We start from the raw sequence: 19647 nt of genomic DNA on the forward strand, positions 1-19647 counted from the left end.
TGAAGAAGTAGTTTTGCAATCTACTACAGATATAGTAAGTATTTACAAAGCCCTCTCCCTAATTACTTGAGCATTATGGTGAATAAATGGGTTAAAATGTGGGCACCCCTACTTAAAAAATTCTCATTCAAAGACATGTTCATTTATAAATATATATATATATATGAGAGATATATATATCTTATATATATATAAGAGAGAGAGAGATTAATTCACTGCTTCCTATACACACCCAGACCAGGGATTGAACATGAAACCTAGGTATGTGCCCTGACCAGGAATCAAACTGGTGACCTTTTGGTGCATGGGATAATACTCCAACCAACTAAGCCACATCAGCCAAGACTATACCTCCACTCTTTAATTAGACTTAATTAGTTAACCTCTTTAAGTCTTCATTTATACTCTTATTCAATGGGAATTATAATAGTTCCTTATTTATAGGGTGACAGTAAGGATTCAAGAAGATAGTGCCTGTAAATTGCTTAATGCAGTTCATGACATATCAATATCAACCACTATTTGTAATCTGTGAAGACAGACCCATACTCTCTTGTTAATGTCCTAGAATTCTCTTTCATTCTTTCTCATTCTCTTCCCCTCTCTTTGTTAAAGAAAACTTAAGTAATTTTCTATCCTTTTTGTCTCTACTCATCACCCCATTACTATTCTAAATAGCATAATTTAACGTATTTTTATTTTATTATACAAAATATACCAGTGCATACATGTAATGTTTATTTTTTAAAATTATATTTTATTGATCATGCTATTACAGTTGTCCCAATTTTCACACTTTGCCCCCCTCCACCCAGCACCCCCCACTCCCTCAGGCAAACTTCACACCATTGTTCATGTCCATGGGTCATGATAGGTTCTTTACTCCATTTCCTGTACTGTGCTCTACATCAGCATGACTATTCTGTAAATACCTATTTGTATTTCTTAATCCCCTCACCTCTTCACCCATTCCCCTACACCCCCTCCCATCTGGCAACCATCAAGATGTTCTCTGTATCCATGATTCTGTCTCTGTTCTTCTTGTTTGCTTTTTAGATTCATTTGTTGATAGACATGCATTTATTGCCATTTCATTGTTCCTAGTACTGCTCTTCTTTTTCTGAAGTAAATCCCTTTAACATTTCATATAATAATGGTTTGATGATGATGAACTCCTTTAGTTTTTCCTTGTCTGGGAAGCTCTTTATCTGCCCTTTGATTCTAAATGATATCTCTGCTGGGTAGAGCAATATTGGCTGTAGGTCCCTGCTTTTTATCACTTTGAATATTTCTTGCCAATCTCTTCTAGCCTGCAAAGTTTCTTTTGAGAAATTAGTTGACATTCTTATGGGAATTCCTCTGTAGGTAACTAACTGCTTTTCTCTTTCTACTTTTAAGATTCTTTCTTTATCTTTAACCTTTGGCATTTTAATTATGATGTGTCTTGGAATGGGCCTCTTTACATCCAAATTGTTTGAGACTCTTTGTGCTTCCTGAATTTTCATGTCTCTTTCCTTCAGTAAATTAGGGAAGTTTTCTTCCATTATGTTTTCAAATAGATTTCCAATTTCTTGGGCTTTTTCTTCACCTTCTGGCACCCCTCTGACACAAATGTTGGATTGCTTGAAGTTGTCCCAGAGGCTGCTTACACTATCCTTGTTTTTTTTTATTTATTCTTTTTAGTTGTTATGATTGGTTGTTTTTTCTTCCTTATGTTCCAAAACATTGATTTGATTTTTGGCTTTACCCACTCTACTGTTGTTTCCCTGTTCCTTTATTTCTTTATTTCAATTACTATATCCTTCATTTCTGACTGGATCTTTTTTATGCTGTTATGGTCCTCACTAAGTTCCTTGAACATCCTTATAACCAGTGTTTTCAGCTCTACATCTGATAGATTGCTTATCATCATTTTGTTTAGTTCTTTTTTCTGGGTTTTTGATCTGTTCTTTCATCTGGGCCACATTTCTTTGTGTCCTCATTTTGGCAACCTCCCTGTGTTTGTTTCTATATATTAGGTAGAGCTGCTATGATTCCCTGTCTTGGTAGTGTGGCCTAATGTAATTGGTGTCCTATAAGGTCCAATGGCACAGCCTTCCCTATCATCCAAGCTGGGTATTTGAGGTGTGCTCTTCATGTGGGTTGAGTACACCCTCCTCTTGTAATTGAGGCTTACAAGAGGAGGTTGTTGGCAGATCAATGGGAGTTATTTACCCAGGCCAATCAGCTGTAAAGACTGGCTGTGACCACCAACCACCAACCTCTGCCCTCTGTGGAGGATCAGCTGTGTCGGGGTAGTGTGGTGGTGCTCCAATGTGGTCTGTAGCTGTCCACTGGGTGTGCAGGCTCTGGGGTTTCCTGGATGGTGCAGGTCAAGGTCAGTCCCCATCTGTGTTTTGCCCTGGGACTACCCTGTCTAACTTATAAAGCAATCTGAGATGGCTGCTACTTGTGCTGGGCTTGGAGATTCCCACACAAAGCCAAGCTGTGAATCTAGGTTGGCTGCTGCTAGTGTCAGACCTGGGGGCACTTAGCAACAGGTACAGGAGCTGGGGGCTCACTGAAGCTGGCTGTTGCTTTTTTGAGAGGAATTAGGAAGTTGTGAAGCATGAGCCAAGACCAGCCATTCATATGGAAAATCAGCTTGGGTGGGCATGTAAGTTGGGTGGGACAGAGCCTCAGGAGATCTCCAGGGTGGGGCAAACAGTATTAGCCAGGTTGATGGAGTCTCAGATATGGTACTGGCCTGCTAGCTCTGTGGCTCTGTCGGGGGAGGGTTCAGAAAAGAGTCAGTGGCCTCTTCTCACCTTTCTGTCTGGGAGAAAGCTGTTCTCAGCTTTCACCTTGATGCCAGACACTTCAGCTCCTCCCTGTATGCCACTGGTACCTTTCAAGCTGCTTGCTACCCTGGTGCTGGAGCTCAGAGACAGTAAGTCTGAGAAAGTCTGTGTGCGGGTTCTTCATGAGGAACTGGTTGGGACTCCAAAAGTTTCTTATACCAACTCAATTCCCACTAGTTTTTGCAGCCAGAAGTTATGGGGACTTATCTTCCTGTCACTAGAGCCCTGGGCTGGGGGCCTGGTGTGGGACTAGGACTCCTCGCTCCTGAGATATCCCTCCCAAATTTTTATCCACCACATGTGGAAGCGAGACCAGCTTGTTCCATGTCTCTGCCCCTCTTACCAGTCTGGATGGATGTAGTTTCTTTAATTCCATAGTTGTCAACTCAGTTTGTGATGGTTCTGAGTGATGGTTGTTTTGTATTTTAGTCGTAATTTTGATGTGGTGTGTGAGGACGTGAGCCATGTTTACCTACTCTACCATCTTGACTAGAAGTCCTTTAGTTTTCACCCCCATTACTATTTTAGTTGGCAGCTTGACCACAGCATCTCCATACCTGTCATAAGCCCTGTGCCTTCAGTAGAGCTCTTTAAGTTTCTGGACTACCAATGCCTAATGCTCACTGATGGGTGTCTTAGGGCCTGGCCAAATGCTTTGCCTTTTCTTGGGCCTTGTTACCTCTGATTTTTGATCACCAGCAGCTTTATCCTTAAAAGTGCTCCAGGATTGAAATCCCAATTGAGAAATTGATGGAGATTTTTGTCCTCCCTCACTGTTTCTCCAGTTTTCCAAGGAGAATGCTACTTTCAGGTATGGATCCAGACTACAAAAAGTGCCTCTGGAATGCCCTATGCTCTCAAGCATCAGAAACATTTTATGGAATTTCAGGTTCATGTTGAATTTGTGCAGGACATGGGCCTAAGGACTTTTCTTGACCAAATAAATTTAGAGAGGATTTTGAATTATCTCCCAAATATTATCAAGCCATCAAGTGAGCTCTAACTGGCTTCTGTTCCCCAGCTAATTTTAGGGAGATTCCAGTGTACAATAGGAGTACCCACAAAAAGAAACAACTTTGGGTAAAACCAATCACAAAATCTAGTGAAAAGACTGAGCAGAGAAAGATATTCAATATGAGAGCTCCTCCAAGTGTTTTCCCAAATTTTCAACTTTCTCAATTGCTTAGTGACATTATTCTTGCAGAGACTGCTGAGGCTTTGCTTAAGCTTACTCAAGCAAGCTTAAGTAAACCAATGTTAAAACACTGAGAATCACTGAGACACAAAAATAACATCTTGTAGCCTAATGCCATTATCCAAATCCCAAGGTCATAAGGCCTTAATTTATTTCTGGATAGAATCCAAATTAATATTCCCAACATCCACCACATTCTGACTGCCCCAGGAAAGATGCATGCTACCCTGGGATTTATGTTGTATAGTTTCTAGGCACTGAGCATATTTGTCAACCAAAGAAGACACCTGGTGAGATTGAAGAGAGTAGGAAAAAATTAGGAGAGTCTTTAATGACAAAGAATAAAGTAATAGTAAGGTTGTTAACCACCTTAACTTGTAATTTTCATATATTACATGTCCTGCATCATCAAAAGTCAAGATATTTTGACTTAAAATATGATATATTCTGAAGCCTCAGAAAAGTTTTTGTAATTTCAATTGCATGTATCCCATGTAGACATGGGATTAAAGCTTTTACCCTTCAATTTTTGACTTCCAGACTGATCCTCCTTAAAGCTCAGATGTTAGGCAGTCTGAGATTTACAGTGTAATTTATCTACTCCTAACCTCTTCGATTTTGGGAACTGGAGTCATTCATCGTACTTCCCTCTACATCTGCCAGTTGCTTGGGTTCCACAGAGAGACAACGAAGGAGCCTTACGACCAAATAAACATTAGCATCTTTAGGTGGAGTCTTACAGGATAGCCTAGAAGAAAAGTTCAAAGCTCCAACTAAGCTCTCTTCTCTTGTCCTATAGACCAGACAAACAAGCTTACATCTGAACTTCACCCTGGTCCTTCCAGCTCTTCAGAGCTCTGATGTCTCCAAAGAAGGCTTCCCAGCTTTGAAGCTTACAATCCTTCCAGCACCACTCACATTAATAAGCTCTTATCTGGGACATTGTGTGTCATAGAGAAGAACAAATGGAAAAGAGAATTCTATACATTGTAGTGTCATTGTCATATACTCTGCCATGTTATTCTGTCCTTTCAATAACCATTTTTCTTTCTCCAGACTTTTGGAATATTAGTTTTGTAATGTATCAAAGTATGACATAGTCAAGAATCTTGACTTTGTTTCTGAAATCTCACCATCACATTAATCAAATATTTTATTTTGAATTGGTCACTTGGCCATCAATTATGAATTAAAGATGTTACATAGAAATCTGGGGTGACATCATTATCCTATGGGGCATAAGAATAGAGCCTCAAAGGGTCAGCACAGTTCTGGGGCATATTTGCCAGAGAATCCTAAAGATCTTGTTATTCAGTTACCTTACTTCTCTATAACTGATATTGCCTAATTTATTTTGAAATAAGCACACTTATTCCAGTACCAGATTCCTAGTTAACAGGTTTGGTACCTCTTAGAATTCCCTATCAAAATGATCTCATTCTCATTCTTTTGATACATTGTCACTTTTGGAAGCAAATACATCCAACATGGCTGCCAGAACAGCTTTTCAGCCTAGCCTGTATTCTAGCCTCTGAGGTCACTCGGCTGCCTAATCTTGCTAAAGTTAATGGCTAGCTATGAGAGCCATTTTTAAATAACAGGAATTCCTCAAGAAATGACATGAAACGCTGATGGCACTCTAAGCTTTTAATTTCAGAGCAACCCAGATTGTGGAATAAATTAGCCATGCTAGAATAGCTAACCCCGTTTTGCTAATTCAGATTAAAGAGTGTGTAAAACTCCTGACTCAATCTATAATACTTAGTTTTACAGAATATTTTATATTTATGTTCTAGAGTACTGTTATTTTAAGGAACATTTTATTTTGCTATCCCAATTAGAACAATATTTTCCATCTGGTTATCTGGGAATTCTGATGGCCACAGCTGTGGGGAAATGACACATAAGGACTAGCTTATGGCCACGATGACATAATACTGGGTAGGAGTGAAGAATCAAAGTAGTGATTCTGTTGCCTAAAACATTGATTGTGGGCTGAAATACCTGGCTCAAGAGAGAGGATGACCAGTGTCCAATCCTTGCTTTTCTACTTATTAATTAACAGCATGACCTTTTAAGAACTGGCTTGATGGGGGCAAATTTATTTTCTTCATCTCTAAAAAGGTGGTAACAATACCTTTCTTAAACAGCCATTTGGTGGATTCAGTGACTTAATACATGTAAAACATTTAGCCCCAGTGCCTGGATTATAGTAATCATGCTAGTTTTTTTTTTCTATCGTATTAACTCAAATCACATCTTTCAAATCACATCTTGTTCTAGAAATTTTTCCACCTTTTCTCAGTTGTTACTAATTTCTATCCATCATGTCTTGTGGATGGGAAGGCAAACATACTATATGACATTTAAAATGAATTACGCCACATACAGGGTCTATCCTCCTCCTCTTCCTTACTACTGAATTTATATACAATATCTTCATTTAACAAATATTTATTAAGTGCCTATTATGTGCCAGGCATTTTTCTAAGTAGCTGGGGATATGGTAGTGACCAGAACAGAGACAATCTCTGCCCCCTTGGAGCATATATTATAGTGGAGAGGCACAGACAATAAAAAAGTAATTAATTAGTAAAACAGGTAGTTATCAGTATAGTGTAGCAGTTGGTGGTAAGTGCCATGAAGGAAAATAATGGAAGTTGTTTAAATAGTATCAGAATGTGTTTATGTGGTAGTAAGGTGTATCAATTTTAACAAGGTGATCAGGTAGTTTGAGTTCCAATCCTTGACTCATTACAAAAAAGAATAATAATTTTTTTGAAATTATGAGCTTTCAGATTGGTAGGAGGTAAAATAGTGTTGAGTAAAATTAAGAGCCTATAGTCTTAATCAGCATTCCTAGGACCATCCTTGGACTTAGTGTAACAGGCTGTATCTGGATATTTTTCCACTCTGTGTGAGATCTCCTCTTCCAGCTTGGTAGAAGGAACTCTCTGAGTATATAGGAAAGCTGGGAATATGGAGTCAGTAACTAGCCTTGGCCAAGCCTCACCGATGGCCCAGACCACACAAATCCCTTACAACAGTGATTTTCAACTGGTGTGCTATAAAAAAATTTAAATATCTGACTATTTATTCAGGGGCATTGATCCCTTTTCCTTTAGATTGTCAAATTAAAAAAAAATGACAGCCAGCCCAACAATAGTCATCTGGTGTGAATGCCCTGTCTTCAACCATAAATATACACTCATAGATCATGTAATAATAGAGTTGCACCTTACTGGTCATGTTGCATAATAAGGTAGCATCTGATTAGTTAATTATTGGTACCATAAATCCTTATACAGGTGCCTGATTTTTTTAAAAAGTCACTTTGGAGCAAAAAGGGTAATTACTGTTTTTTTAATCATTAAAAATTATACCTATTTTTGGTCAGATCAGCAAAAAATGTAGTTTTTAGTGTGCCTCAGACTTTTAGCAATTAGTTTACGTGTGCCATGAGATGAAAATTACTGTCTTAGAAGATGAGGAGGAGAGGTTACAATGTCTCCAAGAGAGCCTGCTAGACTTCAAGAAGACAACTACTGTTGGACATTTCTAGTTGGATCAGAAAACATGGGCCTTATATTCAATCTGAAGACTGAGGTGGAGGCCAATAGGGATGAAGGCTTATTCTAAGATATTTAGAGTCAATTGGGAGGCATTAATTGAAGTGTAAAAGTCTTCAATCACCCTCAGACTATGCTTTGAATGCCCATTTGGCCTTGACCTGAACTGGTTGTAAGCCACTTGACTTTGACCATATCTCATGTCAACTGTCTTCTCTGAATCTGCATCTTGATCCACCTCAACTTCCCTGTGCTCCTGAGATGTATCTACTTTGCTATAAACCAGTGAAGAAAGGTAATGCTCTGGCCAAATTCATGAAACTCCCTTTTATCACCCCCTTGTTTAATCCACAGATGGCTCCTTGGGGCTGGGGGTTGTTTCTTTCTTTCTTTCTTTTTTTCATGTCAGATGGGCAATGTGCTGATGTAACAAGGTTTATGAGAGGCACATATCACACAAAAGTGTGAACATCCAATCATCACACTTATGAACTATAAAAGGGTTGGGGGTTGTTTTAAGTAAAATTTCCCCTTATGTATCCATCCAAATTTCCTTCTGAAGTCTGGAGTACCATATTTTGCTGTAATAATATGCAACCACATTTTTGGTCTAAACTTTCAGGAGAAAAATTTTGTTTTAATTTTTAATTTAATTATTTGTTTATATTTAGATACTTGTTTTGTATTGTAAAGAAATTTTAGCATTTATTTTTGAACATATTATGGTACAAGAAATTTTATGTAACAAATAATGAGAAAACACAAGAACAGATACAAGGTATTTCAGGCACTACCCGAATATAATGTGCATCCTTATTTTCCCCTCAAAAATTTGGGCAAAAAAGTGCATATTATACATGGCAAAATACTTTCCAGCACATTGGGATTCTGAAGAAGTAAGATTGTTTTTCTTTGGTCTTAACTGAAAAGGCATATTTGGCTAACCATCTCTAGCTGACAACTGTCAAATGTTTATCTCCATCCCTGACTTTTCTGCCAAACAGCAGATTTCTTTATCTAATACCTTCTCAACATCTTCACTTGGATCTCTAACAGTTATCACACACCTGACTGAACTCCTAGTCTTCCTTCCAAACTGATATATCTGTAACCTTCTTCATCTAAGTCGATGTCAACATTGTCCTTCCAGTTGTTCAGTCCAAAAGCCCTGTAGTGATCCCTGACTCTCTTTTTCTTTCACAGCCAACATCTAATTCACCAGTATATCCTGTTGGTTTTCTGTCAAAATGTATTCAAGATCCAGCCACCATTCACAAATTTTACTGCTACCACATGCTGCCATTATATCTCACCTGGTTTATTTCAATAGCCTCCTTCCTAGTCTCTCGGCCTATAGTCTTGCCCATATGTAGTCTGTTCTCCATACAGCAACCAGAGAGACTCTTTTCAAAGGCAAGTGAGGTCACATCACTCCTTTGTTCAAACTCTACCATGAATTCTAATTTTAATTTGGATAAAAGCTCAAGTTTTGCTCCTTAGGCTCTAGATGTAAATCAATGCTAGTGGCTCTAGTTTTACCTGATATATTGCACAGTCTGGGTGTGAAAAATAAATTAGATTACATGGCAAGCACTATATTATCATACATGTAGACCAGTAATAATCAGTACAACCTCCCTGGAATCCAGTTTGTTCTCATAAATTTGAACTCTGTTGGAAATATCTGTCAGTTTGGCTAATAAAGATAATCTTTGCTTTATCTATAGGAAAAAATGACCATTATGCAACTAGAGATGTAAACAGGAAAGAGCTTTAGCTTTTTCTTTGAACTAAAAAGTCAGTTTGTTATTTATTTTCTGCAAAGTACTTATAAATTCACTTTGTACAGTAAATATGTGGTCAAAACCGATTATACTAAATGCAAGTAATTCTTGGCCATGTAAGTTTTAAATTCTTTAGGCTTTATATTCCTGATATCCACTTTTATTTTCATCAGAAGCATTACTCTATCAATTTTAAGATAAAAAATAGCTGAAAACATCCTTTTTTCCCCCTCTGAAGTTTGCTGAAGTTGTCCTTTCAACTTCAGGAACTAGAGGAGGTTTTTGCTATAGCTATTTGGCAACCTCACCATTTACGACTGTAGAAGTGTGTTAAAAGGTGAGCAATAAGGGAAATATGGATCTCAAAGTCTATGTACTTTGCTCCAGCAGAGTGGAGACCCACCCTCAGGTCTGAGCCTATGAAGAGGGAATTTTATGATTGAACTCTATGGGTATCTAGTTTCCATTTAGGTTTTAGCAGGTAGCATATCATAAATAGGAAGGGGATTTGTGGTGGGCAGGGCTACTACAAGTACATACTTCAAGAAGTGACAGCGAATTCAGAGCCTGTATAGACAGCAGAGTTAAGGGCAACAAAGCTGTTTGGAGCCATTTAATGTAAAGCCTTGAAGACATTGTCATATTATAGCCTAGTCAGTAAACAATGTTCAAGATAATGACAGTGAGTCATTATAAAAAAGAAAGACGTGCAAAGTATTGCACGGTCAACCTCCTGATTAGGATGGAGTATACTTTCGAAACATTTCTACCTTAAGTGGTTTAAAAATGCAAAACTGGTTTAATCCAAACAGTACATTTTAGTTTTGTTTATGTGAACCTTCTTATTCTTAGAATATAATAGTATCCTGCAGAACAACTGTGGACAACTCTCCCATTTCCCTTACTTCTCAAAGTTCCCTAATGATTACATAGCTCTTCTCATTTTGAGTGGCTTTTATTGTTAATAGGCTCCTAGCATTCTTTTCTTTGTTCTCAAGTAGTAGTTCATATAATACTTACAACATCCCTATGAGGTGGGCAAATACTGCCATCAGCTTTGAACATAGGAAATTAGGTGTGGAGGGATATTGCCTGCCTAAAGTCACACAGTTGGTAAGTGGTGGAGTAAATCTCTTATGTTACCTAAGTCTTCTTTTAACTCACAGGCCCATGATGGAGGAGAGCTGCCCACCCTAAGCCTTCTCTTCTATGTCTGAACTGTGCTTCAAATGACATTATTTTAGATGCATTTACCGTGTTTTCAGACTATAAGATGCCCCCCTCCCCCATTTGGGAGGAATACTGGTTGCTAATGCTGCTGTTGAGTTCTGTGTACATTTACATTGGTGAAATATTATGTTATTTATGTTATTAAATATTTTACCACATTTTTTTGCTTCAAAAATTTTCCCCTATTTTCCTCCTCCAAAACCTAGGTGTGTCTTATGGTCCGAAAAATATGGTATTTATTTTTCTCTGGATATTCTCCTGTGTCTCTCTACAATGGTGGTTATCAGAAATGAGTGTGGTGCTCTAAATTATTTTGCATCTAATACTTGTATTAACAAAATCTAAGGGAGTCTGAGATGGATTTACCTTCTGTTGAGCAGCCAAGTTGGATGTACAGCTCATACTAAGCTTTTATTCAACCTGCTTGACTGGACTGCTGTGGTAACTCCCTGGCTGACTCTCTACATCTACCCTTACCTCTTACTGTCTGCTTGCTACTTGACAAGGAGAATGATTCCATTAAAACTTTTGCCAGATCACTTTTCTGCTTGAAGCCTTCCAATGTCTTCCCGCATTACTCAGAGTAAAACTAAAATTCCTACAATTGTCTATGTAGCCCTCCTTGTGTGGCCTCCAGCCTGGGCTCTGGACAGAAAGGCTTCTCATGTTCTTGAGGTCTGCGTACATGGTTTGCACTTGCTGTTCCTTCTACCTAGAGCAGTCTTCTGTTAGATATCTGCATAGCTTTCAACCTTTCCTTCATGTCTTCGCACAAATGTCACCCCTCTCATCCCCACCCCATCATTCACAATCCTCCTTTCTTGCTTATTGCAAAGTCATAGCATTCATCATCAACTATTTTGTTTCTTCCCTCTACCCCACCTTATATAATGTGATATCCACAGGAACTTTTTCTGTCTTATTTATTAGTGTATATCCAACATCTAAAATTGTGTCTGGCAGCCCTGGCTGGCGTAGCTCAGTGGATTGAGCGCGGGCTGGGAACCAAAGTGTCCCAGGTTCGATTCCCAGCCAGGGTACATTCCTGGGTTGCAGGCCATAACCCCCAGCAACCGCACATTAATGTCTCTCTCTCTCTCTCTCTCTCCCCCTCCCATCCCTCCCTAAAAATAAATAAATAAAAAATCTTAAAAAAAATAAAAGAGTCCTTTAAAAAAAAATAAAATTGTGTCTGGCATATAATAGGTAGACAATAAATAATTGTTGAATGAAGACCTGTTGTTTTTGGACATGAACTGTTGTTGATCAGAGGACCACTTAATCCTATAGTGTGTGGTTGTTTCTGGGACATTTACATCTATCTGGTCATAGAACTTTATGCTTTGTTAAATTCCCCATATTGAAAAAGAAGATACATTGTGCCTTTGTTTGTTTTTTTACTATTCTATTCTTTTTTCAAGAAGGAAATGAGGCAGGCAGCATCTGACTTGTTCCTAGTGAATTCCTAGATATATATCTATGGATATATATATATTTTTCCAAGTGCAAACCACATTTTACAAATTGTATTTTATAGTTTTTTGAGATGTCAAGATCTAGAGCTCTTCCTTCCATCCTTTATGAAATTTACCCTCCAGTCCTTTTGAAAAGTAAAACAGGTTTCCTGCATCTCCAATCTCTTAATATTTTCTGACTCCATTATTTCTCGAAGACAATCCATTCCTGTAGGCCAACTGTTTATATGTGTCCTGTCCCTGGGTCTCCAGTGGATTCTTTTCATTCTCAGAATGGGCTCAGAGAGAATGCATTTGGGTAGCTATCAGAAAAGCGACATCTTCTCAATGGAGGGTGAACAAAAATTGCACCAATATAGTCACTGCTTGTAGTTGTCTGTCATTGACCTGGTTTTCCTACTGAATTATTGTGGATAGCTTAGCCATTTCCCTCGCTTCTCAAAATTTTTTGGCTTCCAGAATTTTCCTGCCTCACTGTTATCTCAGGTTCCTTGTCCATCTATTTTTAGCCTTCAGATTTTACATTCTGCTTTCTCCATTTTAATTTGATCATGTTAATCTTATTTTCTGCTTCAATGAATTGAAGTTGGACTACTCCCATGTTTTCCTAAACCCAAGAGCTTCATTCAGGAAGTGACCTCAGTAGAGTTTTGTTTCAGCTGTTATTATAGTAACATTGTAGCTCTTTGTTCAGAGCCTCATGCCACGTTCCCCTTCTTTTGATTGGTTTTCTCCTAATGCCTGTGAGAAGTGAGTGGATCTCAGCTTTCTCCTATGTGGGAGGAGACTTACTGAAATTGCACTGATTCCCCCATCTCACTTTCTTTAACATTAGTTATCATAATTACTTATATTTGTCAATTACTTTATTTCTGAAAAGATTTGTGTGTTACAAGTCACATCAAAGAGAGTAAGAATCTACCTCTTTTTGATGTGGCAGAACCAAAATCCATCATCTTCCCAGAGGGACAGCATCAGCAGTGTCCCTCTGCTGCTCTAGCTCTACACTTCCATTATTGCTTTTAGACTACTGACTACAGTAAGTTAAAAGCTTGTAGTCTACAATCAAGCTGCAGGTATTTGTGTCCAGGCTCTACCACTTACTAGTCAGTGAGGTTTGGCAATTTGTTTAAGTTCTCTGCATCTCAGTTTCAAATCTGCATGATGGCAAATAAAAACTATTTACCTCTAGGTTTTTGGTCATGCTTAAATGAGATATTATAATGGAAACACTTTCTTATAATTATTTTTCCTATTCTATACTGGTATGGACAACTTTGTAACAAAGGAAAGTTGTGAAAACTTTTTTAAAAAGGTTGGTTACTGACATTTCACCTGGACCTGGAAGACTCGTTTTTCTAGGTGAAGAAATGTTTTCCCCGTCTCAGGGTTTCATAATCACAGTCAACCAGGCCCATAAGCCTTGCCATTTAAAGTGCTCCTCTCTTTTATCTACAACGTGAATACCTACAGACTGGGAATAAGGACACTGATCCAGCTCCTGAGATTCAACAGGATCACCACTAAAGTCTCTTTAAATTCTATATTGCCATGATCCTATGGGTAAGGATGACCAGAGCTTGACACGGACTCTCCTTGAATTTCATACCATGCAGAGGCATTCTCACTTCCTTGTGACCTTCACTGAGGTTTGAACAGGTAAGTGAAAAGGAAGGAGGCACACAATAAAGTCAGCCATAGAACCAGTGTTTAACATGGTTAAACAGAAACAGAAAATGAACATTTTTATGTTCATCTGAGAAACAGAAAATGAACATTTTTAAGTTTTCCCAAGCTACATTGGGAGAGTTAACCTGTGAAATCTTATTGTTTTTTTAAAAAATTTTATTTATTTCATTTTAGAGAGGGAAGGGAGGGAGAGAGAGAGAGAGAGAGAGAGAGAGAGAGAGAGAGAGAGAGAGAGAGAGAGAGAGAGAGAGAGAGAGAGACATCAATGTGCGGTTGCTGGGAGTCATGGCCTGCAACCCAGGCATGTACCCTGACTGGGAATCGAACCTGCGACACTGTGGTTCGCAGCTCGTGCTCAATCCACTGAGCTATGCCAGCCAGGGCTCATTGTTTTAAAAATGATCATGAAAATTAGAATTTATCAGAAAGAAATGAATTCCATGAAGATGAGGGCTAAGTCATTTATTAGGAAGGGAAAAATGTTACCAAAGTGGAGAGTTTCTGTGAATATGAGCTTGAAATAAAGTGAAAACAGGGATAACTTACTATTGAATTATCTGAAAAACATATAAGTAACAACATTACCCCCATGATCCCTAATTCTAGGCTTCTTTGGTCACTACAAAATTATAACACTTTCAGTTATTTTTAACAGCTTTCAAGGAATTTGGTTTATAAATTATTAACCAAATGTACAAGTTTTGATTTGATCATAAAAGCTAGGAGAGCTATGATTCTCTGGGATTAATGGATAACATTTTTTTATTTGACTTACTTAAAAAAATCACTCTAAAATATGCTTACATATCTGTCCTTTCCAGGATGAGTTTTATATTGGTTCATCAGATTGTTTACTGTTTTTTTTTTCTGGTTGTTTTTTTTTTTTTTTTTATCTTCCCTGCTCAGTGCCCAACCCAAGTTCAAAGGCTGATGAGAGAGAAAAACTCATGAGGAGGTTTTACTCCAGGGAGAGCTGTTCAGTGAATGGGATCTTGGCGCACAGGGAAAGATGTCAGGCTCTTCCTGGCTCTTTCTCAGCCTTGTTGCTGTAGCTGCTGCTCAAACTCCCACTGAGGAAGAGGCCAGGAAATTTTTGGAGAATTTTAACAATAAAACTGAAGAACTATATCATCAAAGTTCACTTGCTGCTTGGAATTATAACACCAATATTACCGACGAGAATGTGCAAAAAATGGTGAGTGCTCGTGGATATATAGGAGAATTTGTTGCTTCTTAAAGGTTAGATTACTGCACATACAACTGAAAGGGGAAATCAAAGAAATGCTCTCAGCTGGGAGGTTGGATGTTTGCTTCAGTATTTCTGATTCTGGAGTCCCAGATGACTAACCTTAATTGACCTTGGGGATCTTTTGGAAAATTGTTATAAAATAATCCACTGGTCTCGGGCCAGATTCTTGGAAACCAGTGAATATACTTCATAAATTTGCCACCACGATTCTTATCATAGTCAGTGTTTCAATGCATTTCATGGAAATACTATACATTAGTGAGTTAATAACTTCCTCCAAGCCCACAATGTCAATAAGAAGATCTGACAACTCTCTAAAATAATATATTAACCAAAAAATGCAAGTGGAGGGTTAGTGAAAAGAGCTAGCTAGATGGATTGGATGAGGCTGGATTTGGGGTTTTCTTCCTTCATTGTCACAGAGCTCTAAGGGACTTATAAAGGTCACAGAATTCATCCGGAGCCTTCCAAGAAAAACCATAATTAAAACAGTTCTGACAAATTTCAGAATGTTCTGGGAAAGAAAGATACTTTGTTTGACAAGTGCAAGGGTTTAGGGTTTCTTCTCTTACAGGTCCCAGAGTAGTATCCTTCCACGTTTGGTGTTGGAAATTGAGCAACATTATTTAAGAAAAGATTTTTTGTGGCATTTGTACAGCAATATATTACTCCAAAAATGCAGTTCAGAAGCTTATTTTTTCAAATGATTAGTAGCTTGCATGTTTAAATTAAGTAACGGCCACTCACTGGACAGATCAAATATCAGACACACTGTCTCATTTGAAATCTGCCGTACTTGAACAATGATTAAAATTAAAAAAAATAAAATAAAATTACTTTATTGTTGTTCAAAAAAAAAAGAGAAATCTGCCAACACAGTGTTTTTCTTCTATTTTTCTAAAGCTCAAAGAAATCCAGGAGATTTTGACAGCCCAGTGTTGTCATAGAAGATCATGTTTTTCTTGTCTCATGTTTTTGTCTTACCTCTTTTCATCTCTTCATTGTTGCTTTTTCCTCACTTTTTATTTGATCTCTGCTGGAGGTGCCTGTAGTGTATTGTGTATTTGTTTTCATGCTCAGCTGAACGGTTCTGTGATGAAGGTGTACCAGCATCATGCCTAAGAGCTCTGGAACCGGACTGCCAAAATCCAAATCCTGACCCCACTACTTTCTAGCTGGGTGAACTTGAGTTAGTTAATCAACTTCTCTGCATTTTAGTTTTTCACCTGTAAAAAAATAACCTAACATTCATGTCTGCCTCAGAGGGTCATTGTGAAGACTGAATTAATACACAAAACCACCAGCATCAGGCTTAATGCTTATGAGCATGGGAGAATAATAAGATACCATTGTCATTAGTGTGAGAGGGAGTTATAATTGCTGAAGAGACTTGTAATAGTTCTGTTGAACGCCCAGAGGTTGAGAAGGCCTGTTATAGAATGATATGTAGTGATGTTTACTAAAATCATCTCTGGATCATTAAGTGCTATTACTTTTGTTTTTTTTGTGTATATGTGTGTGTTTTGTTGTTTTTCTTTTTTATTGAATTTATTGGGGTGACATTGATTAATAAAATTATATAGGTTTCAGGTGTACAATTCTTTAATACATCATCTGTATATTGTATTGTGCGTTTGCCACCACAAGTCAAGTCTCCATTTATCACTTTTGTATTGTACTGGTTGATCAGAAGCAAAGGTTAGAAATGAAAGAACATAAATCATGAAGTGTGGCCAAACTGCATAAAGTTTGGGCCTTTTAAAGGAAAGTGAAAATATTTGAATGCAGGGGTGAAGGGTGCATTAGTGCACTTAGGTGCACTTATGTCAGTTTAGTTGGGGAGAGGGGCACTGGGGCAGGGAGGGAAATGGGTTCACCTTCTATTCTCTTGTATATCAATATTCCCCTAATGAAATAGGCACTGTGGCAGGTGCATTGAAAGGTACCAAGATGAGCAGGATGCTTAGAAATTGTATGCTGCTGATGGCCATTTTAGAAATGGAGAATGTTCCCTAAAAGAGAGCAACTAGAATGATTTAAGGGTATCAGAGAGCTAGTCAGAATTAGCTGTACAAAGCCTGACTCAAAAAGAAAAAAAAATTAGTCTGAAGTGGAACAAGAAAGGATAGTGTGTTCACAATTGTATTGGCCAAATCTCTTCATACTAGAAAGGTGGTGCCTTTGAAAGCTCAAAAGATAAATTTATAACAAATAAAAGGAGGTGGTAAAACTGGTAAGACTTGTAAAACTAGGCCATTTGTTCCTCGTCCCCCCACCCCACCTCACACCTCCCTCCCCTTGGCAAACGTTTGCTTGTTCTCTGTATCTATGGGTCTGTTTTAGTTTTGTTCTGTTTAGATTTCACATATAAGTAAAATCATACAATATTTCTCTTTGTCTGACTTATTTCACTTAACTTAACACCCTCTAGGGCCATCCATGTTATTGCAAATGGAAAGATTTCATCTTTTTTTTATAAAAAAATGTAAAATATAATCCTAGTAATATAAAATCTAGGCCATTCTTTAATCTGAAAAAGTAAGACATCAAAAACTATAAATAGATTCTTGACGTATTTAAGCAGATGTAAGGATTATAGGTCAAGTCTGGGTAAGGAAGTATGGCCAAGTACACTTATGGACCCAGATCTTTACCGTTCCCTATATCAATGCTCAAGGTTATGTTACTTTGCAGCACTATCCCACAGAAGAAGATGTGACTGTGTTCTTCATCATGTGACCTTCTTTGACTAGTGGGGTGCTAGCAGACATGATGCAAGTGGAGGCTTGGGGTGCATTTGAACAATGGGGTTTGTCCTTTGCTCCTTTGCCTCTGCTATGAGAGCATGCCTGGGCTAGCTAGCTAAAGAATGAGAGACATATGCAGTAGCTGTCCCAGCAGAAACCAACCCCCCCAAGTTGTGAGCCAGTGCAGTCAAGGTCAGTAGAGATACCTGGCAACCTTCAGTGATTCCAGGCGTGTAAATAATAAACACTTATGCCATTAAGGTTTTTGGTTGGTTGTTATGTAGTACTATTATAGCAATAGATCATATGGATCATAGGGAAATTTGGACCATATTTCAGAGTCAGAATATTGGACTTGTCAGCTTATGGATATGATCCAGCATGGTGATTTTTAGATCAAGTTGTATGAACATACCTTAAAATAATAGAAGGTATCAAAAGTTGATCAGTGTAGTAACCCAAAACTCCTCTTAAGAGTGGTTTATCTGATAGAGATAAGAAGAGAAGCTTGGTTCAAAACAGGTTTCAAAGTCATTGAGAAATTCGGTGAAAATTAATTACCAAGCACTTGTCATGTATTATATAAAATAAATTGCCCCCTTACTTTATAACAAATACAGTTGTCAGGTTTGAGACTGAATAGTCACAATTAAACTGTAATTATTTTCTCAGTAAAATGATAATTCTCCTTTTTTTTACATCGCCCCTTCTTCGTGATTTTATTTTTGGCCTGATTTTAAAAACAGGGTCCTTTGTAAATCAAAAGGATTTTTTTTTTTTGCACAGTCAAGCTCTGCAGCAGCATAGGAGGTCCCTGGACAGTTTTATTCCTGGAAGAGAGGTAACAGATCCCACTGAGGTAGAGATATACTGGTTCATTGTTCCAGTGTTTGTCAGTAACCACTACGGCTGCCCCAAACTCCTGTCCATGCAGCAGAAGTGTTGAAGAATGTCCTGTTAGAGCCTTGAAGATCTCCAAGAACATTTAATTAGTATTTCTTGGCGAGTTGTAAGAAACTGAGAAGAGAGAGCAGAAGGCCCATACTTAGCCTTTGGGTTCTCTCTAGAGCTTCTTCAGATCTTTTTTCTGATGTCCCCTAGAGTCTTGGGACACATCTGATTCCTCTGCTTTTAGGGCTGGAGTCATAGTGAACTCAGAACAAAGTAATTTTAAACTGCTATTATGGACCCAAGGGAAGAATGTAGAATTCACCCCTTTCCAATGAGTATGTCCCACCCTCAATGAATCTGTCCCACCTTCTCTGACACACAAATATTCACAGGTACAGGGTAGGGAAAGATCACCATGCTGGAAATATAGTGGAATTCAGAAAATCCAATGTTCTCATGACTCTTCTGAGCTGCCTGTGATGCCTTGGGCAAGTCACTCATTTCTTTGTCTCTTGAAATGTAGGGATGTAGATGGGCACAGCTAAGATCTTCAGTAGATAACAATTGTGAATGGGTAACTTCCTCATGTAGACAATTAACCTGGGTCAAATGTAATAGAGGCCTTGTTCATATGAGTTTCCTTTTGTCATGAAAACTTGATAATGTTCCAGTTTAGTGAGGTAATTTTGGTGAAATTAAGCTTGAGCAACTCAAAATGACATGTGTAAATACACCCAAACTTGACACAATTATTCATTGATCTAAGCACTCTGACAGAATGCCAGGCTACCACCAGCTACACAGAGGAAGGGTAGTGTGGTGGTCAGAAACTGCCGCTGCTTCTTAGTGTGTGCCAGGTAACTGGGCGAAAGGGCATTACAGTAATTTGGCTAAATCCTTTGGTTTAGAGCACTTCCATGGGGATTTTAGACCTTGTTATAGGACTTAGGGAATGAGGTGATTTTTTTCTTTGCATTT

At 38.2% G+C, this 19647-nt stretch overlaps 1 protein-coding gene and 1 non-coding gene across 2 annotated transcripts in view; one reads left to right on the top strand and one right to left on the bottom strand.

The window, feature by feature from the left end:
- Positions 1–8007: 8007 nt before the first annotated feature.
- LOC123830172 lies at positions 8008–8108 on the bottom strand. The gene has a single exon (XR_006787727.1). It is a non-coding gene; the product is annotated as a small nucleolar RNA U13 (small nucleolar RNA).
- A 5504-nt stretch (positions 8109–13612) lies between these two features.
- The window catches only part of ACE2 (angiotensin converting enzyme 2), a 43542-nt gene continuing 37507 nt past the window's right edge, over positions 13613–19647 (top strand). Inside the window, exons 1-2 of the mRNA XM_045855921.1 lie at positions 13613–13752; positions 14689–14977. Of these exons, the coding sequence (XP_045711877.1) occupies positions 14792–14977 (186 nt within the window). The 5' untranslated portion in view covers positions 13613–13752; positions 14689–14791. The remainder of the gene's footprint in view (positions 13753–14688; positions 14978–19647) is intronic.

Source organism: Phyllostomus hastatus, unplaced genomic scaffold (assembly GCF_019186645.2).
Source record: "Phyllostomus hastatus isolate PE091 unplaced genomic scaffold, TTU_PhHast_1.1 phas_scaffold_12, whole genome shotgun sequence".
Lineage (NCBI taxonomy): Eukaryota > Metazoa > Chordata > Mammalia > Chiroptera > Phyllostomidae > Phyllostomus > Phyllostomus hastatus.